The sequence below is a fragment of the Terrapene carolina genome, unplaced genomic scaffold (assembly GCF_002925995.2).
Source record: "Terrapene carolina triunguis isolate 2854851 unplaced genomic scaffold, T_m_triunguis-2.0 Scaffold234, whole genome shotgun sequence".
Lineage (NCBI taxonomy): Eukaryota > Metazoa > Chordata > Testudines > Emydidae > Terrapene > Terrapene triunguis.
Window position 1 is genome coordinate 3,713,464 of NW_020664585.1, and position 21,585 is coordinate 3,735,048.

The following is a 21,585-nucleotide window of genomic DNA, read 5'->3' on the forward strand; positions in this document are numbered from 1 at the left end:
GGCCAATCAGCATCTGCATTCATTCCCTCTAGAACAGTGTTCAACTTGTTTTCATTTATGGACCCCTAAACATTTTTCAAATTGAGGTATAGACCCTTTTGGAAATCTTAATCTGCTGTGCCCCCCACCCCCCAGGCGTCTGCAGACAACTGGATGCAACCCACTGCTCTACCAGATTCACTTTCTAAGCAGCTAGAGAAGGTAGTTTTGTCTCAGTGAGAGGAGACAGTTGAAGACTCTGCAAGTCAAGAGATTGCGCTTTGTTCAGAAACCGATTGGAATTGGAAAAGGTTCAGAAAAGGGCAACAGAACTGATTAGGGGCATGGAACGGCTTCTGTATGAGGAGAGATTAATAAGACTGGGACTTTTCAGCCTAGAAAAAGAGATGACTAAGGGGGGGGGATATGATATGATAGAGGTCTATAAAAACATCACTGGTGTGGAGAAAGTAAATAAAGTGTTATTTACTCTCTCATAACAAGAGCTAGGGATCACCAAATAAAATTAAGAGGCAGCAGGTTTAAAACAAAAGGAAGTATTTTTCCCCACACATCACACAGTCAACCTGTGGAACTCCTTGCCAGAGGATGTTGTGAAGACTAACAGTTAAAAAAAAACAAACAAACCACCAGCTAAGTTCATGGAGGATAGGTCCATCAATGGCTATTAGCCAGGATGGGCAGGGATGGTGTCCCTAGCCTCTGTTTGCCAGAAGTTGGGAATGGGCAACAGAAGATGGATCACTGATTCCCTGTTCTGTTCATTCCCTCTGGGGCACCTGGCATTGGCCACTGTGGGAAGACCGGATACTGGGCTAGATGGACCTTTGGTCTGACCCAGTACGGCCATTCTTACATTCTATTGTTTCAGCTCAATTAAATTTAAAGTCAAAGAATGTTTTTCCCCCCATCTTTTATTTTCATTTCATTACTATTTTCAGTGCCTTGTACTCATACAGTGCACTGTGTATAGCCATCAATATACCAAACATGAAGAATGACTCGAAGACTTCTGTCTACTATAGGCACTAACTGGCCAGAAAGAAAGCTGGGTGAATGAGGTTTCCAGCTAAGCAACCTCATCTAGTACTATGTTGAGTCAAGTAAAGAGAATGTTCAGAGCGCACACTCACTCTGCCCACTTAGTCTCTGGTGCATCAGGGTGAAGTCTAGGCTGTCTCTCATGGGGGCAGAGATGGTTCCAGATCATACTGCCACATTTGCCTGCAGTTTGTGAATTACTCCTGGTTAGTGCCATGAATTGCTCATTGATCCCTACTCAACCCCTTTTGTTTTTGCTCAAAGTCTTTCCTGGATGGGTTAAGATCTTAACTTTACTTACCCAGTAAGTTAAGACAGCTACTTTGCATATCAGAGAATTTCATCGTTTGGGTTAAACAGATTTATGAAATTTAGTAACTAGAATCTACATCAATTGGAATGTTACAGCAACATAATGGAATCTAGAATATTAACTTTAGTTTAAAAAAACCCCCAAAGAGCTGAAATGATGCAGGTGAACTCAAATCACAACAGTCTTATGGCAGCAGAAAGCTTTCAGCTGGAAGATGTCAGTGCTGATCTCATCCAGTGGGTTCCTTTCTGTTATGAGCAAAGATAGTGATAAGCAAAGCAGGAATTCCTGTTCACCATCAGGACTTTGTTCTGGTTGACACCTGTGATAAAAGGAAGGCGTTATTAGCTATTTTATTCCAGTGCAGACATTCCAGCTTTGGGGAGAATGGTGTGGAAGAACTACTCCAGTGCCAGGAAGCACATTATGCTACATGCACCTCTGGGTATCAGCAAGGACAGCAAAGTGATGCACCCAGGTGCTTTAGTTATGGCTAAAAACCCATTGGTACCCAGAGACAGTGGAGAAAAGACATGGACATACCAACTGCCAGCTTTAAATTAAGTTGAAGTGTTCCTTAACATGCTGGCATAGTTGCCTGTGAAACAGCTTCTGAGAGACACTCCTACCTTTCACTATATGGTGTTAATTTGCTACCTGGTGCCCATGAGACATTTGGGCTGGTGGAGGAAGAGTTCCCTTTACTCTGGCTTGTTAGTCAGTCTTCCTGCTCTTCTCTACCCAAATGCTAGCAAGAGGGTAGAAGCAAGTCCCTAGTACCAGACAGAGTGAGGCAGGATTTATCCACCAGTCTCTAGAGACTTGATAGTGCCTTAAAGACATGGTTGTGCTCTGGAAAGTAACTGCCAATGGAACTGTGAGGTTCTTGCTTTCTCAGGGAAAGCATGTAAAGTTTGCTTATTTCTTCCTAACCACCAAACTCTGCCCGGGACCTGAAAGTCCAGCTGTGTTTGTAGGCTCACACATTGCCACCATAGAGGAAGATTCTGCAGTTGAGTCTGATGAACAAGTCTGTTGCTGCAGAAGCCAGAAGAGAATCTAGCTCCCCCTCCATTGCCAGGCTGGCTCTGCAGGGCTAACAGGAGGAAGCAACCGTAAGAATGTGTAACTGAGGCCTGGTCTACACTACGACTTTAATTCGGATTTAGCTGCGTTAATCCGAATTAATCCTTAACCCGTCCACACAACGGAGCCAGTTACTTCGAATTAAAGGGTGCTTAAAATCGATTTCTGTACTCCACCCCGACGAGCGGAGTAGCACCAAAATCGATTTTGTAAATTCGAATTAGGGGTAGTGTGGCCGCACACCACCGAATTAATGTGGTTAAAAACCGAATTAATGTGCTTAGTGTGGCCGCGCACAATCGAATTTATACAATCTGTTTCCCAAATTCGAATTATCTAAATTCGAATTAATCTCGTAGTGTAGACGTACCCTAAGGTGAGTAGGCAGGACTCAGGATACACAGAGTGGAGATCTATTGAGTAAGATGAAGCATAGTCATTTATCTGACCCCAACACTGTAATGCACAGACAACGAGAGGAAGTGATCGGTCCCGTTTTCTAAATGAACAGAGCAGTCTCTGCTCACTTACGTCACCCACGTGAAGAGCGTTCGTGTCAGATGTAACTTAGAATTCTAGTTCTTAAATCAGGTCTTACCACTGTTAGGCGTCCATTTTTGGCTTTATAGATCTGAGGCTCCTGCCCAGTTGTGAAAGCTATCATCCCTTCTTTCCCAGAACTGATGTGAAACTGGAGGCTGCAAGTACACAAATGTATATTACTTGTTACGTGCTTTCCTTACTTTACTCTAAGGCTTTACTCTAAGATCCTCTTTGGTTCTGTTCCCCAGGCAGATCTCATTAAGTTAAAGTTCAAAACTCCTCAGACAGATAAATTCTCTAAACAATTGCACACGTGCAACCAAGCCAGAACAGCCGTTTGATTACTAGAACACACTAATGAAGGGGGGGGGGGAAATAAGCAAGCTAAATTAGGCAGCATGCCTGGCCTGGCCGGACTGAACAAGCGTAAATGCTGTATTACAGTAACCGAATCAGAAGGAAGATAAAGAGCAGGAAAACGTATCTTTTGCAGTCCATGTGTATCGATCCTAGACTGAAACCAATCACCTCCCTGTCTCCTGAAAGCCCACAAGGCCTAAATACATACTGCGCTGGTAGCGTTAGTCAGATGTTATCTGCAAGAAACTGCCTCTTCTCAGTGTTTAGTGTCTCCAGACCCTGCTCCTCTCTAGTTGAGAGCAGCATTTTTCTGGAGTGATCTGGCTGGCATCCTGTCTATCCATTGGGTCAGCACAGCTCAGTTTAAAGAAAACCCAACCATTAAGCTGCTGGCAGTTTAAGGCTCCTCCATGATCTTGTCTTTGCAGTATGTTCAATCAAAATGAACAGGGTATCACCCAGATGACTACACGACAGTCAAATAATTCAGACTTGTTCCCATTGCAGGAAGCAGTTGTTTGAAAAATATTGCATTTAAAAAGTTATGCAATTAAAAGCTCTTTTATAAGTAAAACTGACACAGCTGATTATCCAGCTACACAGACATGCTGGAACCCATATTTACTACGGAGCCATATCATTCACACCAGCACTAATACACTATAGTCCACTTGTTGAACAGATGCAGCACTATACCTGGTTCACCTACATTAACTAAGCCTGCAAAGAAGTCACTACCACAGCTGCTGCTGGGGAAATGTTCTGTGAAACAATTACCTGAAAACTACCTCCAAGCTCCGGATTACTCTCCTAATGAGCTTAAGGGCCAAATCCTGCCCTTTGACCACGTAAGGACATTGCATTATTAGGTAGGTGTGGACTGCTGGGTCAAAAGATTTTTGGCTGACTAAATGGGAGAGCTCAGTGCCACATAATCCCTTTATAAGATGTAGCATGAATGGCAACACAGGTGCTTACCTTCCCTGAACAACTTGGACAGTGTTTTGCTTATTGGCCAGCATGCTGAGCTTTGTGACGGTCTCAAAGATGTGCTCGCACTGAAGGATCACGTCTCCCTAAAAGCAGAAATGGCGACAAAAATAATTCAACATTCTTAGGCACAAGGGCAAAGAGCTTTTCGTCTCAGACCAGCAGTTAAGCTAGACAACGTTTGTAAATGTAGGGAAATACTTTCACAATGGCCTAGCAGTGGCATCAGAGAAATGTCCGACACATTTTCTAATGATAGGTAACAGTTTATGGTTATTTTTTCCCCCTCTCAAACCAGTGATCCTGTATAAGGAGGTTTGTAAAATGCTGCCCCTAGTGTATTTGGTATTTATAGTGACTTGGTTGTTTCATGTGAAGATGTTCCACATTCGTCTGGCTCACTAGGAGCTTTCTGGTAGTTTACCTTCTGTTTGTTGTCCTCAGGAACATGGATGACCAAGAGCCCATCACTCAGATTGCTGGTAGAAATACCTTAAAAAAGAACCCAAAAATTAGAGCAAGAGAAACAGCCACTTTCAGAGATAACCGTAAAACGCAATCCTCATCCTGGGTGAAGGTTGGTGGTTTTGTTTACAATATCAGGGCCCTCAAGCTGTGGCTTGTGTGGAGAAAAGGATAGTACACTGAATTTGTACCTTTTCAAGTATGAGGAAAAGGTTCTCTCCTGCTTACCAGCTCCCAGAAACCTTTGCTCCAACAGCAGCTGAGAAACAAGCATCAATGCCAATTCCTGGGCATTATTCTTACATTGCTTCCTATTTTTTTCCCCTATTTTAAATTCCTAACATATTGAAACAGCTAATTTTGAAAATATTCTGTTATCTAGCGATAATCAAGGATTTTTTGATGTGTAACCCTCATCCCCTCCAACAAGTTCTACTATCTTGCCAGAATGGGGTATTTAAAAAAAAAAAAAAGCGCACACACTTTGAATGTGCAGCCATGCCTTTCCAAATTATGCCAGTTTCATGGACATGTGCATAAACTGCTCTTTAGTGATGTTTGGAAATTCTTATTTCCTCTGAAGAATCTAGTACGCTAATCCCTTTTGCCTTGTGTACTGTTTGCTGTAACAAACAGAGATATAGTTCCCCAACCTTGAATAAAAATGTGCATGCAGCACATATATGGGTACAGACTACTACTCTACTACAGAGATTAGTGGTTTTTATAAATAGAAAGGATCTGTGCAATCAGTGGAGTGACCTGACATTTGTTCCCCAGATGAGGTCTGGTTTCTCAGGTCATTTAATAAGATTCCTCTCCAAGAGATGCTTGTTAGTTACAGTAATGGAGAATCAAGGGTGTTCTCTCAAACAAGAGTAGCGATATATAGTTACTAACCCCCCTGAGTAATTCAGCCCAGAACTGAATGAACCCTTTAGACAATAGTAAGACTTAAAGGAAAAATACCTGTAGAGTAGGGTTGTTTAGAAAAGTGTCTAGTTTCTGATACTCAGGCACATGGTCACATGCGGTCACACTGCATTAGCTGATGAATTGTGGTCATCCTTCAGCGAGTCAGCAGGAAACAAGTGAAGCAATAACCCTCCGTGCTTGAGAACATCTTTTTACAAACCACCAAGAAGTGTAAAGGATTTAATCACTAAGCTAAATAGCAGGTGAGGGGGTTGGAAACCTGGAGGGGAGGAGGAATTAGCAAGGGGGTAAGCCCTCTTTCTCTTCACATTCTGCCCCTTTGCCAAGACCTTGATGACCTCTGCAAGAGAAGAAGAACTAGCACTGACTTACACGGTTACCTTTCAGAGTCGCATAGTCTATTTTCTGTTTGATCTTGGCCATTTCCACCACATAAGCTGCGGACTGGGTCAGAAGAAGTTGCCGTTCTCGTGCTTTAAACCCGTTCCTGTCGTATTTTACAACTGGCGTCACATACTGAAACAACATGTGAATGTTAGCAGCTCCCACTGAGGTTAGGTTCCGATGGAGACAACTCAGGAAGCAGGCAACATTGGCCTGAAATTCTGGGAACTATAGCATAAGACAAGATTTAGGGTGTTATTGCCTTCTCCTGCTTAGAATTCACTTGAAATAGATAGTACTGGTTTTGTTAAGCTATGAAATTGGGGGTGGGAGGTTTTGCTGTGAGTGGGGGCAGATCACAGTCAGTTATGTGCTGGCAGAGGCACAACAATAATGGGGCATTAAGTTGTTGGGTTTCCATCCTTCAGCCGTCCCAGAAAAGGAAAGCAGCACTGAATTCCCTACCAACCACTCACTCCATCTACAGGATTCTCAAAACAGAATCAATCAGAGCCTGAAGATGCTGTTAATGTGTTAGGTCAATACGCCCCATAAGAACTCCCCAGACACATGATCAGATCAATGAACTCTCTCCCCCCCCCCCCCGCCCCAATGAAGGCTTAAAAAGAACCTTTACACTATAAATAATTTCATGTTTCATCAGCTTCCTAGGTACATACTTACTCAAAAGCAGCACCAGGATGAACTTTAAAGTTAACTCCTATAACCCAGAGATAGGTCTGGCCAGTGTGGAAATATTTGGCTACATTGGTTATTGGATTGCATAGACCATCCTTTAGAACTGGCTGTGATTTTGAAGTCACAAGGTTAACCTTGGCACATTTACAAGTCTTGGCAGTGACCTGGTTAAGAGGGAGGGTGACGACAGTGAGATGTTGCTGATAAGCTGTTCAATCGCAGATTTCTCCTCCTTACCTTGACCTTCTCACCACGAATTAGTTGCAGTACTTTGGGGTTTATTTCTTTCTCACCTAAGGAGCAAACCAGAAACACGTACCACACGGTATGTAAGTGTGTGCAGTGCCACCATGTCCATCAGAATTGATCCAGCCTCTGCAGTCACTGTTTTAATCTCATTAAGCTTCATCCACCTTCTAACGCTGAACATTCCATGATTTTATGGCCTCACTTAGAGGGACCCCTGAAAGGGTTCCTGTGAAATATTTGTCCCACAATGTTAAGATTCATTTACTGAGTAAGGACATTTTATAGTAATCTACCTGTCTCTTGCCCCATTGATCTCATAGGGGTACAGCCTCAGCTTGGACTGGACTAGCTCCCACGGATACTTCTTCAGTAACCAGCTCTCCTTTCTCGACAGAGATCTAGGGGGGCTCCTTCTCAGAAAGCATCCCACCATTCATCCAAACCTTCGTCTCCCAACGCAACCGAAACACACTACAACTGTGTGTATTTGAAAGGTCTCCTCTAACAGATGGTCTTTAGGCGTCAGTCCATAATAAGCAACAGGACGCTGGAATCCAGAGCTGAGTCAGCAGAAACCACCACTACCACTTCCTACAGGAAGTAACTGGATAGCCCTCACTCAGGCAAAACTTCCACAGACCGGAGGATCTGTTGCCCAGTATATTAAATGGGACCACATTGAGTAAGGCGCACAGGAGTGAAGTGGTTTGTTGTATACTCACTTAGCCTGGTGTCTGCAAAGGGCTGGCTTACGCTCTGCAGGTAGCCATCCTTCTTCCCTCTGAAAAGGGCACTCGCTACTACTTTTTGCTGCAACTATTAAAAAGAAACAAAAAAAAACAAACCAACAAACCAACCACCTGTTTCTATTCCCAGTCGAGTTTCCCACTAGCCAGACTAGAGCCTGAGCGAAGGACATCACTCTTAGTGCAGGGTTCCTGCGACTTGCTGCGTTTCTCCCACCCAGTTTACTTTATTCCTGTGCTGCTACTGCAAGGATTTAGTAAACAACCAGCCTGACTTTTTTATTAAAACAAAAAACACCACACACTGTTCCTCTGAAAAGTGATGGGCAATAGTCCCATTCCTATTACACAGGTCTCCGCTCAGGCAATGGGGAAGAACAGTACTGTGTATTTAAAATACCCCACAACGGAAGGTCAGGGCCATCACCCTCAAAGAAAAGCACGAATATTTATTTTCCTACTGCAAAGGGGAGAAGGCATCATTGTTTGGGCTAGCATAAAATGTAAAGTTAATTACCTTTTATAGCTTTTGCTTTGTACCACTCGCTAAAGAAAAGGACTTATCTGATGGAATGTCCTCTACCACGTCCCTTCATGAGCACACACATACTCCATATATTACCTGGGCCTTCTTCTCAGCTGTAATCCCTTGACAATATTGTCGCACGAGGTTCCTCATGCAGATTTTCTTCAGCATCTCAGAGGTCTACCGAAAATAATAGAATGTATTTCCAATGTAAACATGCACCAGGTGTCCAGACGTAACTGGTGTGGAGCTAAACAGGCAGCATGGACTGAATTTGTGAAATTTAGTCTCAGCTCGGACACCAATTCCATGTCTGACTTTGGTACAAGTCAACCTGTCCCTCAGGTTCCCTCCCCTCCCCCCCCCCCCGCCCAATAAAATGGGTTTACTCTAGGGAGAGATGGTTCGTGTTTGTGCAGTGCTTTGAAGATGCAGTACATTAGGTGAATGCAGAGTTGTATTTCTGAAGCTGAAGTGATCAAGGAAATGGGAGTTTCATACAAGAACAGATGCGGTTTCTGTAAAAATGACAGTTCAGAATCCCAGACAGATGGTTCAAGAATCTGATGTATTCTGACATCCCTGTACCAAGGATTAGAAGGCCAATAAAAAGGTAAACAACTGTTTTAAATTTAGTATTCTCTTGGGGATCATCTGAACTGTTCATCCAGTTCTTACACCAAGCGAGGCCATACCTCTCAGCCTGCCAAGCCCCAGCTGTGGGATATAATGTGTGACAGAGATCCAAGAGGACACACAAATTATTCATGCTGCAAGTTTAAAATGCTGTGGGGTTCGTTCTTCTACTGCAACATAGGGTTGCCAACAGTCCCTTATTACATCTCTCTACAACAAGATCAGATTTGCTGAGTGCTACAAAAAAAGAAATACCCCTGGCAAATGTAGGTGTATAGTGCTTAGTATTAATAATGTCAGGAGGGGGTGGATGCGGGTCCTAAGAAATGTCCCTTATTTTTGTAATACATCGTTGGCAACCCTAAGTAAGTAACTGATCTCAGTGTAATGAGTGTGAATTTCTGATGTTAATTTTCCACAATAAAATTAGTGGGGACGGCGGCAACACTGGAAGCGAAGTGAGCAGCTTCTCTCGGGACACTTGAGCGCGATTCGCTGCAGGCTGAGCGCAGAGCTGGAGGGAGTCACTTCACTGGGTTATAAGGGAAGTTTACACAAACAAGCAGTGCCTTGAAACTGTATCACTATCTCGCAAACCCTGTCCTCACCTCTTCCAAGATAGCAGGAGGCTTGAGCCAGTTCTTGTCCAAGACATTTTTGGGAACGTGGTCTCTGAGCTTCGTGAGATAGGTGTACTGCACAAAGCTTATAAACTCATTGTTTTCTGGGCAAAGAGGATTTTTTCGATTGATGAAGCCTTTTATAAACCTACAGGAAAGATCCTAATCAGAACTCTTGCTTACAAATGGAATTCAGAAAGTAATGGGAGCAGAAGGTAAGTCAAGTTAGAAAATTCATGCCAACCATTGCTTAGTACAAGTCAGAGAAAGCATTGCAACCAATCTCCTTAGCAGAGAACCTCAAGTTTACAATATGCTAAACACAAAGTACTATTTCACTCAATACCCAAACCCCATTTTATGGAAGCCATTAATTTTTAATGCACTAATAAATTGTGCTTGCAAGTTTAAGAGAAGATCTATTTCTATTACCTTCTGCTCTTAGATTCCAAAGCACTATTTTAAAAGGTCAGGCAAGAGTCAGGTTTAAAGACATGGAGAGTGGGCAACTTCTAGAGATTTGGTTTGAGGATCACCCATGAAGTCTGGACACTCATTCAAAACACAAGAATCTACCTGGGCTGTGAAAGCGGACCACAAAGTTCATGAGAAGGGGCTTGAGATTTCTGGTCAAGCCAGAAATAACCATGTGAAGATGGTCCAGGTAAGAGCAACATTTTCAAAGGGGTAACGAGTGGCAGATGAGAAACGGACATGAAGTAGGTATTCTGCCATAGGCACCTACAGGCTGGACAAGCGTAGACTTATACTTGCTAGGTACCACTCTGGGATCACCCCACCTGTGCCCCAGTACGTACGTACGCGCACACACACACACACACACACACACACACTCCCCCTCCCTCCCTCCCTCCCCCTCACCTTTTACCTTCCCATGGTTAAACCTACCTTTTGATGGTCTCAACAGCCCAAATTCTTCTCTTGGCCTCTTTGCGTGCCAGCGCCCCTCTCCAGCAGGCCTCGAGCTTAATAGCTGCAAGAGTCAGCCATACGGATAGGTTACACTTAGAAATATTTATAGTCCCTTTGCTGTCGAATCCTGCTAATCCCCTGCTGATTTGGAAGCCAGGAAGAGTTTCCTTAGTAAAGGGCATGAATGCTTCAGGCCTCTCCTAGAGTACCATACATCTCCCTGGATCCAGCACTGTGTGTTACAGTGGCTCTGTTGAAGAGGATGTGGGGATATTGGGGTCCTAAACTTCAGAGCAACACCAGGCCCAATGTCCTCAATGACAATAAGGCCAGCATGATGCTTGATGTATGCAGTTAAACCAATGTTTAGACCTGCTCTTATTGTTAGTGTCCTTTGGAGAGTACAGCTGTCCTTTTAACATACTTGGATAGAAACAGGACAAGCCAGCGAGCTAGTTAGAACAGAGCTGCTTGGTTTGACTAACAAACCAAGCAAAAACTTCTCTCCTGAAGCATTCAGACATTCCCAGTGCTGTAGCATCCAGTTACGATCCCTCCATAGAGCAGAGGGTACTACACTTACGCAGCATTGATCGCCTCTCCGGTACTGGGATGGGACGCGCACGCACACACACACACACACACACACACACACACACACACACACACACAGTAGGAAACAGGGTCACACAAGCTAGTGGAGTAACAAAGCAACTGGCTGACTCTCTCTAACGCTGCTGTCAGCCATGGTTATTTGGCAGCTAAAGACAAGTCACACATCCCTAGCTGGGGTGAGTATAGTGCAGGTGCAGTTGCTGGCAGGGAAGTCGTATCCTCAACCTCCAGACTTACAAACTCCTGTTGGGAAACTCAGCACTAAGGAATGATCAAAACTTACCTGCTTCCTTCTGTTTCTTGTATTCTCTCTTCCCTAAGCAGCCTTTGTATCTGGCCTGTATTCTCGTAACTGAAAATAAAACACATGTCTTGGTACTATGGAGTCTCAGCCGTTGGAGAGATGCCCTTCCAATTTCACAAGGAAAAGGCATCCAATTCAAATCAGCCTTAAAATATCCTGTGATAGGGTCACTCTAAGAAGGAATGGGTGGGGAGTTTATCTGAGAACAATTAAAGCATGCAGGTTCTGCACAGGGCACAAGGTCATTGGCAAAAAGAGGAACACAAGAACAGCCATGTCGGAAGAAGTGGGGTCCACCTACTCCATTAACCGGTCTCCAACAGCAGCTAGTACCAGATGTCTCACAGGCAGGTGCAAGAAACCCTATAACTGCCAATTAAGAGATAACCTACCTAGAAGGGAAGTTGTTTCTTGCCCTCAGGCAGATAGTGCTTGGCACAGACGGATGTCTCCCCAGCATCCCCATGGGGTGCAACTCCTCCAGGAGAGGGGGTGAAGCATCCACAGGTGCTCTGAGTGAATTCCACAGGGCTGATGTAACAGAACGCATGTAATGTGAATTTTGTTCTGACCCTGCAGTGTCTGCTTATTTCTAGTCTTCTTCAACAATCTCTTCAACCCCCACAGGGCCCTGCAGACTACGAATCTCACCTCACCTCTTGGACTATAGCTTCAGGTAACAGATGCACCAATAACTGTTCCTATCTATGCAGGCTTGGTCTGCTCTTTGTTCGGTCCATCTCCGAATGCTTTGTTATACGCCATTGCCGTGCATGGTAAGCTTCCTTTAAATGACTGGTTCTTGTAGGTGGCACTATTCAGAAGTGTTAGTGTGTGCTTGTGAACGGTTGCATTTCAGTGCCGGCAAAGCAATTCCCATTATGCATTTAAGATCTTCCTGGATGAACATTCCATGTAAATGACATTAGACTGGGTCCTTTTTATACGTGTATTAGAGCACTGCACTAATCATGACAAATCTTCGTTTTGTGGCACTCTCCAGAAGTTGGAAGTAGTAAGCCATGTTTAAGCAGCAGAGGTTTCCCAGCACATGCATTTTAGCATCTACATTTACACAGACAGTTAACCCAGCTGTTAGTCACAGTTGTGGTGCTGCACCCACAGAAGCTAAAGAGGTGCCCAACTAGCTATTTGTGTGTGCAAACTCAGTATTGTATGTGCAATCATGGTACCTGCACACACAAATACCAAAGACCTCAAGCTTCCCTGGAATCAGTCAGACCTGAAGTCCTTACCCCGTTCCTGTAACTTCCATCTCCCGAAAGCCCAGTAATTGCCTCCGGGGATGTTGTGTTTCTGGCATCTATTATTTTCTCACAAATGACTGAAGAATGCTCATAAAGGACAGACATTTTTCTTTTCATTATTCAGATGAAAAAGGGCTATTAGGCTCTGCATGATAAAAAGGCAATTGGAACTGTACCTAGCAGGTGTTTGCTGTATTCAAATGCATCTTCTGTGGCAAACAGAGTCCTTGGGAAACGAATGAATATTTTCGTTCTAAGAGAGAACACAGCCTATTAATCAAGATCCTCCATTGCAACAGTTTTAAAAGGAGCAGTATCCTGACCTGATTATCTGGTGTAACACACTGTGGCAAGAGAAAAGAGCATTTACCTTCCTAGTTTGTATTCTTCAGGTTTGTACCCAATGTGCTTTATGAGCCTCTCCACACCATCAGCTGCTGGTCCATGCCAATGAGGCCAAGTAGCCGGGCACAGGGACTTGTACCTAGAAAGCACATCAACAAGACTAGACTTAGTTTGAAAGAAAGAGCAAAGAGGCCAACAAGTAGATTAAAGTGGATGCAGATGATTACAGCAGATGAAGATTAGACATGTTCAGCACAACAGCAGTGGCTAAAACAGCTTCCTTCTTGCACTGATACCGCCTTAAATTCTGTAAATCCAAGACATTGAGCTAAAGTTTTTAGGTCTAGTCACCTAAATCCATACTGAGGGTCGCAAGAAGAATAGCCTAATTCTGAGGTGCTGAGCACAGCAGCATCTGAAAGCCCTTACACACAGAAAACGACCAGCAGTCTGCTGGCACCTGGGCATCCCTGCACACAGGAGACCTGAGCTTTATGTGACATTGGACTCCAAGAAACCTGACCTCACTGAGCCTTCACATTGTTAGGAGTAGCAACCTTTCGCGGGAACTCTGTTTACCTTTGCAAGAAGAGTTCATACTTTCGCCGGTATGCAAAGCCAGCTCGCCTCACTCGCAAGTGCTCCATCAACCCCAAGTACTTCACCTGGTGTCTTATCAGGACGTCATCAAACTTTCCTGCAGTGATTACAGAGTGAACAGGAATCACTTGTAAGTTCTCTCAGTGGCGCCACTCACTCACTATTCCATATACCACGAAAGGCAGCACTTCAGCAGGCAGGTGAAGTGTGATCACAGCATGGTAAGCTCCACTGAGTGTCTGCTGAACAAGTCAGTCTGTGTTTTACAGCCCCCATTACTATTTACTCTGAGCGGCTCGCAAGCTTTCACTGTAGTTCTGCTCACAACCCCCTTGTGTGACAGGCTGTGACTCCCCCACTTTGCAGATTGTGAGCTGAAGCAGAGAGGCCAAGGGTAAAATTTTCATCAGTGCTTAAGTCACACTTTCAAAGGTGATTTGGAATAAAATTGTAAAATGCACCTAAGTGAGCTGTCCAAGATCACACAGGAAGTCTGTGGAGAATGAAGGAAGTGAACCCTGCCCTTAGCTACCACCCTAACCACTGAACAATCCTCTCTGATCCTTGCACTCTGGCACCAGCCTGGCCCTGTGTGCTCCCTCCTCAGCAGCAAGCCTTTGTTCTGGGCCCCACTACCATTGCTACCCACCTTTCATTCAGCTGCGTGCACTTGGCAGCCCATGCTCCATGGTAGGCTAGTGACATGCTTCTCAGGGTACCCAGGACTGGGAATCACCTTGTTACCCCTCACCCCACCTCCAGCAATAAGGAGACTTGCTTGGGCTTACCTGGGTGTCAGCTCCCTGATACCACCAGCCTGTTAGCCACCCAAACCATCTCCTCAGGCCCCCTTTAACCCTGCAGGTTAATAGGTGCACCCCACTCCTTGAGCCCCTTTGAAGCATTCCCCAGTAATATTTAGCTCCTTGTCCACTGACCACTCACAGAAATACCAGGTTTGCTATCCCCAAGGGGACAGTGCACACACCAACCCATAGGATCAAATTCAGGATCAGCTCCTGGTAGAATACTACAGCACCGAGTTATATTAATAGTGAAAACAGCTGTAAGTTTGTCAACACAAAATTAAGATTTAAGAGACAGTGAATAAGGAGAACAGAAACAGCAAGGTGACGTACAAAACAAAATCAGAAATTGATGCTCTAGAAAGCATGTTAAGACAGGAGGTTGATCTCCAAGGAAGCCTGTCTAACTCAGATGTCCCTTACAGTGCCTCCAACCACAGTAGGTAGGGATCCTGTTTTCATGAATGGAAATCGCACTGCCTGATTACTTCCTCAGGTGCAGGAGAACCTACTCCTTATATTCCCCAAAGTTCGTCTGCCCCCAGAGACAGGGCAACCCGCTGTAGCTCATTCTCCAGTGTGCCCCTTTCTGGCTGACTCAGGATGTAAATGGGGCTTCCATTATGTTGCCTTACAACGCTTAAATTTACATTTCGACAGATGCCCATCTTACCTCCCGCCTTCTTTGATTGGAACGGACTTTAAAAACATATTTTTGGTACATATAAACAACTCCTTAAATATTGTCTGCACACACATTTCAAATGGATATTAATAACCAGCATGACTCACATGGATTTTAATAACCAGCAGCCCTCACATGATAGTCTTTATGGATAAAGACCATGAAAGCGGTGTGCTAGGTGTAAGGAGCTTGTCAGGGGCTGCTGTTACAGAGAAGTCGACCCCTTGGCAGCTGGCACCAGTGGGCCTCTGTGTCAACTAGTCATTAGACCAGGGCTTGAAACAAGGACACACAGTTGAACATGGAGGTGGTGGATGGGCCCTGGCTTGTACAGGCAAGGTCTTAGTCTGGTAAACTGGTACAGCTGCCCGAAGCGTTTGAGAAGCACCAGATGTGCTACAGTCTATTACTTCAAGTGAAGGTGCTTCAGCAGGGAGTGCTGGCTTTTTGAAACATTAAGTGGATAATGAATGGTCTTCCCCTCACACAACTTCAAGAATATTTGCTTTCTCTTGCCGTGTAAGAGTTTCATGCTGTAGCTCTTTGCACTTCTCCAAAGTGCCTAAATGTTAATTAAGCCTCACTATACTAGTGTGAGATAAGCGTGTCCATTTTGTAGGTCAGGAAGCAGGCACACAAAGTGACTTAGCTCAAAGCTATGTCATGGAGGGTGGGACCAAGACTAGAAGCAGAAATCATGACTCCCATTGCCCCATCACCACACCACCTCCCCTCCAAAAGCTAGAGCCTGACTCCAGGTCTCCCGCTCTAACCAGTGGCACACCCCCCCCCTCCTGCTCGCTGCTGGTTAGAAATTAGGCAGATTGATAAATGTACCATGTCAAGGCATTAAGCAGACCAGGAAGCAGCTATGGCCTGAAAGCGTTGAGGAGAATGGGTCTATTCGGAGAGGTGCAGTATATGGGTGATGGGGTTTTCTGCTAGTAAGAAGCACAAATGTTCTCCTGCATTCCCTGTCACCAGGAAAGAGGGTTCTTGCAGTATGCTGGGGGTACTTAAACCATGTTTGAAGATCAGTCTACAAAGTGCTGGCTGCATAGGGGTGACTGCCCGGCAACCCGCATGGCATGCCTTGAGGAATTCTAAGGGCTGTCTAGCACAGTAGTCTCCAAAGTGGGGTGTGCGCACCCCAGGGAGTGTGCAAGAGGATCCTTGGGGGTGTGCGGCAGGAGGAGCGCTTTTGGGGGGGGCGCGCTTCGGCAGTTCGGGCGGGAGTCTGAGCGGGTTTGGGTTTTTTTGGCGCGCTTTGGCACGGCAGGGGTGCATGCTCAAAAAAATTTTTACTGATAGGGGTGCGCGATCAAAAAAGTTTGGAGATCACTGCTCTAGCAGAAGAAAAAGCACAAACTAAGTAGCAGCTGTGTGTGATATAGGAAGTACGTGTAGCTAGGTAGTGTATAAGCAGCGCTAAAGTTCAGCGGCCAGACCCAGGGGGACCCACTTTCATTGAAGTTTGGCCTTTCATTGTGAAGTGTTCCAGGGCTGCTCCCTTACTGCATCTGGCCAGGTGTTGGACTTTGTGGGTTTTTTAAGGAGTTACACCATAGCTGAGGGTCTGCCTCTTCACCCCACTAATACCATGATAACAAAGACATCCCTTACCAGGCTCTTTGCCCTCGTTGGGTTTAATACACCGGATGTAAGAAGGCTCCTTGGACATCAGGATTTCGATTAGGCTAGCCAGGCTGTTTTTGAACTGGGTTGCAACCTGTACCAAAAACGAAGATCTCTATTAATGATACAGCTAAGACAGTGCAGTTACTGAAGTCAACAGTGAAGCCCTACTCCAGTCCTTGAGTTGTAGGTTGAATTAAAACACGTGTTTCCAAAATCCTTCAGTGAGGTGGGAAAACATTTGAATATGAAAATTCTGGAGGGTTTTGCTTAAACCAACCACCCTCAGAATCTGCCAAGCAGAGAGGTGTGTCAGGCAACCCTTAGGAATTGAAGGATCTTTATTTACCATGGAAAGCATCCAGCACAGTTTCAGGTGCTGAATAAATAATCAGTACCACTGAGGAGATGTATCACACTCCTTACTGAGATCTAAGCAGCAGTATTGGATTTTTTCCCTCCCCTTCAAGACTGCCTCAGTGTTGCTCAATTGAGGAATTCCACTGAAGTCAAGAATAAGCTCAGGAAGAGGGATTAGGCCTCCGGAAGCCAAGTTATTTTGGAAGTTAGTTTGCTCCTCCTTATAGGTTTGTATGTAAGGGATGAAACTCACAGTCTCAGGCCGTCTCCTGTTGTCTAGCTCAGATGGAAGAAAGCATTCTTTAATTATGGCATTTTTAGACTTGCACAGTACCTGAAACAGAGGAGTGCAAGGGTAAAGTAAATGGGCACAATACTCCTACAGGCTGCTGCTGAAGCGAACAAATGAGGCTGCATAGACAAGAGCTTTCCAGAACACCACGACCTGTAATGGCCATTGAAATGCTTGAAACTGTGTAAAAGCCTCTCAGATACTTAACCAAACTAAAGATCAATCACAAAAAATCCTTCTGAAAAGCCAATTCCGGTGATTCAATAGCCTCTTACCTCTTTTAGGTTTCTGTACAGGAGATCGTTATTCTTCTCTAGGAATCCTGAAAAGAAAGTTTTAAGAAACAATGTTGTTTTGAAGAAAATTAAAGGAGAATGATTAGGAGGTTCTTCATGAATTTGCTGCTTTTGCCACTCACACATTACATCTTAAGAGAGCTGCTCAGAACATTTTCAGCAAAATTTCATTTCAAAGCCAAAGACGGAGGCACACTCTATAGCCTGCTGGTTGGGGTACCTGCCTGCGATGCGGAAGACCCTAAATTCAAGTCCCAGCTCTGCCTGATCCAGAGTGATCTGGGATGAAAAACTCTGCTCTGAATCAACCAGAGCAAGGCCTTGGACCTACATGTCCCACCTCCCAGACCACTGCCCTAACCAGCAGGTTGTAAAGTGAAAGTCTCTCACCCACCACATCCCCAAGCTCAGGTATGGATCCAAAGTGAACCAATGTGTGCTAAAATGTCCAAAGGGTTTTGTTTTAGTGAAGAACGAAAAATGTTGACGCTTCGGAAGTTGCCACAAAATAGAACGGTCATCCTCCAGATGCTCTAAATCCAAATGGTCACTACCCAAATCAGCCATGAGCAGGGAAGTCTTCATCTTGCAAGGACAGTTCAACTTATTAGGCATTACCAAGGCAGACCAGCCAAGCTAAGTGGCTATTTGACGAGATACGATCTTTGCCCGCAACTGTTACGCAGCTGTGTGCTACATGTAAATCTGAAATAAAGTATTCATTCTTTGATCTGACCCTTCTGTGTGAAAGTCTCACTGCTCATTGTAACCAGGAGCAGAAAAAGACCACCACCTTTAAGAACTGGTCTTTAGAACAGACATTTGATCCATAGATTGTAACATTCACTGCGCATGGGAACCAACATATGGAAGTGCCACTGCAACCATTAGTGATGCAAGATTCTACATGAGGAACAAGCATTGTGCTCAAGTTAAAGAAACCCAGAGTGCACACAGAGGCCAGTGAAAGCTATTTGTATTGTTTAGAAGATGCAATTGTCTGAAGCAGCTTAGTGACTGAAGCTCTAGAACTATAATTTCGCTGTACTCAGACCTTGCAGCTGAACCAGAAGATAGGACAGATTCTCAGCTGTTGTGATTGGTTTCAAGAGCTGTCTCATTTACATCAGCTAAGAATCTGGCCCAGAATATTCACCCAACAATTTCCTATTAGCAACTAGCAATCAAGGCCCTGATCTTACGAATACCTATGCAGACAGCTTTGTTTGCATGAGTAATCCTATTGGCTTATGTGTGAGTGAAGTTACTCATGTGTGAAAGTGAAATTACTCACACAGCTTGACCCAAAGCGTTCAATTTAGCCTCTCCCTGGATATGCTTTCATGTCAGCAGAGCTGTCCCAGGGGTGGGGCGAATCGGGGTGACCGTTCCGGGCCCTGCGCTTTGGGGGGCCCCATGCTTGGACATCACAGGGTCAGATGCAATACTTCGCATGCACCCATCACAGCACGCGTGTGTTGCTCCGGAGGGTTCAGGGATCCCGGGAGCTGACCAGGGCTGGAGGATCCCGGTGGCGATCTGTGGGAGGATCCTGGCAGCGGTTCTTGGGTATGCCCCGCCGTGCTGGAGGCAGCAACAATTATCCCTGCGCAGGTCCCGTGCAGGCATTCCACAGGCCGGGACCTCCCAGCCCCATCTAGCAGGGGTCAGTGCTGCCCTCCCGGGGTCCCCAGCCCAGCCTGCTGGCAGCAGGGTCATGGGAAGGCCCTGGGAGCCTGTGAGAGGCCCCTTAGCGGCCCTGGCCCATGAGCTCCCTGTGGTGGGTGCAGAGCGGCTCAGAGACTGGCCCCCAGCTAGAGGGTCCATGCACAGGTCAGTTCTGGGGCAGGGCTGCCTCACGGTGAGTTTTTTTTTTTTAATTATATGAACTTCATTATAATTGTACACAAGAATGACAATATAATAACTACCTTTTAATTATACAGCTGGGTGCTATCAATATTTAACATGCAGCTGCCCTTGAAGTTCACTGTAACCAGATTTCACCTGTATAAAAAAAAAATGCTACGGGGGGGGGGGGAGAGGCATACAGGCTGATTTGTCCCCGGCCCCGCGCCTCCCTAGGGACAGCCCTGCATGTCAGTTTCGACCATATCTATATAGATTTTCCCATATTTTTGAAAAGTGAGTTGCATGAATTAAATCTTCAAACAACTGAATTTTTCTATCAAAAATTTAGACTTGGGGATTTGAGATAGTCCAAAGAAGGAAAGGCAGAGTGCCCCTGAAGGGCAAGTCTATTTCAGAATCGTTTTCTAATCAGGTGCTGGAGGTGGAGGATTTGCCACCACCCGCTTAAGTGCTGCAAGTTAAAGCACATGTCACAGGGAGACCCGTTAGAATGTCCTTCAAGAATGCAGGCTTGTCTAGTCCACACTCACCTACTACGCAGTAAGTGACCTCCCCTGCATAGTGAAGGAGACGGAAATCCACCCAGTCAATTGATTTTCGTGTCTTTTGATCTGCAAGCTTGCGGCTACAGAAAGAAAGAAACCAGAGAGAAAAGCAAGAAGCCAAATAGTTTCTTCAGCTCATGGGAATGGTGGAATCAACCATACTAAGAACAGTTTTTTGCAAAATCAGAAACAGACATCAAGTTAGGCTCTTATTAGCATGAATCTGATTGTAGGGTTGGGGCCCATATAGACATTTCTTTGATAAGTTCCTTCTGAAAGAGATTTTGCAAATTGGTCAGAAGCCATCTAATAACGAAGAGCCTATTTCAACAGAAATGGTTCATGTACTGTCCTGGTAGTTCCCATAATCTTATGTGGCCTGCTATATGCTAGTTAGAAAAAGCCATTCATTCAGGATACACTTTACACCTTGCAGAAGACATTTAAATGTTCAGACATTTTTATTAGCTTTGTCTATGTGGCCGGGATAAGGATGGCAGCTTGCTTCTGCCTGATTTCAGTTTGAAAAGACATCCCCAAATTTTACACTAAACAGGCAAAAAACACAGTTAATGGTGTTTCATGAATAGCAGATACCTAATGCAAAGAGGACACCACTGAAACTTTGAAACAGTGAATGCTTAGTATTTCTGGGAACTACTGTAATAAACATTTACTAATGGCAAGATTCCATTTGTGACTGAACTGCGTTCACACTGATGTTGCCCTCCAACATGTATTGCCTTTTTTTTAAAAATGGAGTAGTTCTAGCAATTATCTCTGAAGATCTTTGTCTGAAAGAGAGTAGGATATTAAGGAACAGATAGGTAGCGGGCAGACTGGTTACTGACTCTCCACAAGGAATTGTCCGGAGCGTCACACAGCCAGAAGTAACATTTCAGAATCTTGATTCTGTGAACTGCTGGCTACTCGTTGGTTTTTAGTTAGCCTTCTCTTATGGACACCCAGGTAGGGACCCTGTCTTCACCTGCATTTGTACAGCACCTACCACACAGAGCCCTGGCACTAGGCACTGCAGCAATAGGAATAATTTACTGAAGTGGTACTTGTTGGGAAGAATCTAGCAGGGGCACACACATCTCCTGGAGATGGCCTCTTTGGAGAAGTTTGTATCTGGCTCCAAAGCCAAGCTCTGCAGGCTCGGCTCATCACCAGGGCTCAGTTCTGCCTAGTGCCGAGTACCTTCAACTCTCACGGACTTCAATGCAAGTTGAAGCTATTTGTCACCTCACAGGATTGGTCCCTGATTTGGATATAAAATACACATAGAAGGATGGATAAACTGGGGCCCGACTTAAATATTGGCAAGCTAATGATACAGGGAAGACAGGAATTTCCCCCTCCCCCCCTCACATACCACAGATTATATTCTAACAACGTCGTTTATCATAGTGGTAGATTGCAGGCAGCCTGC

The 21,585-nt window shown here is 44.9% G+C and overlaps 1 protein-coding gene across 3 annotated transcripts in view; it reads right to left on the bottom strand.

Annotated features, from left to right (window-relative positions):
• Positions 1 to 811: 811 nt before the first annotated feature.
• Positions 812 to 21,585, bottom strand: part of MYO1H (myosin IH) — a 42,842-nt gene continuing 22,068 nt past the window's right edge. Inside the window, exons 15-32 of one of the 3 annotated variants that reach the window (XM_024215076.1) lie at positions 20,136 to 20,230; positions 17,713 to 17,759; positions 17,399 to 17,479; positions 16,774 to 16,879; positions 13,639 to 13,756; positions 13,085 to 13,198; positions 12,891 to 12,967; positions 11,426 to 11,494; positions 10,504 to 10,588; positions 9,583 to 9,742; positions 8,435 to 8,518; positions 7,789 to 7,882; positions 7,055 to 7,110; positions 6,115 to 6,250; positions 4,758 to 4,825; positions 4,322 to 4,419; positions 3,039 to 3,138; positions 812 to 1,676 (exon numbers count right to left, since the gene is read on the bottom strand). In XM_024215076.1, the coding sequence (XP_024070844.1) occupies positions 1,653 to 1,676; positions 3,039 to 3,138; positions 4,322 to 4,419; positions 4,758 to 4,825; positions 6,115 to 6,250; positions 7,055 to 7,110; positions 7,789 to 7,882; positions 8,435 to 8,518; positions 9,583 to 9,742; positions 10,504 to 10,588; positions 11,426 to 11,494; positions 12,891 to 12,967; positions 13,085 to 13,198; positions 13,639 to 13,756; positions 16,774 to 16,879; positions 17,399 to 17,479; positions 17,713 to 17,759; positions 20,136 to 20,230 (1,612 nt within the window). In that variant the 3' untranslated portion in view covers positions 812 to 1,652. Of the gene's footprint in view, positions 1,677 to 3,038; positions 3,139 to 4,321; positions 4,420 to 4,757; positions 4,826 to 6,106; positions 6,347 to 7,054; positions 7,111 to 7,788; positions 7,883 to 8,434; positions 8,519 to 9,582; positions 9,743 to 10,503; positions 10,589 to 11,425; positions 11,495 to 12,890; positions 12,968 to 13,084; positions 13,199 to 13,638; positions 13,757 to 16,773; positions 16,880 to 17,398; positions 17,480 to 17,712; positions 17,760 to 20,135; positions 20,231 to 21,585 lie in introns of those variants that run through there. The other 2 variants (XM_024215075.1, XM_024215077.1) reach the window with 2 other exon arrangements.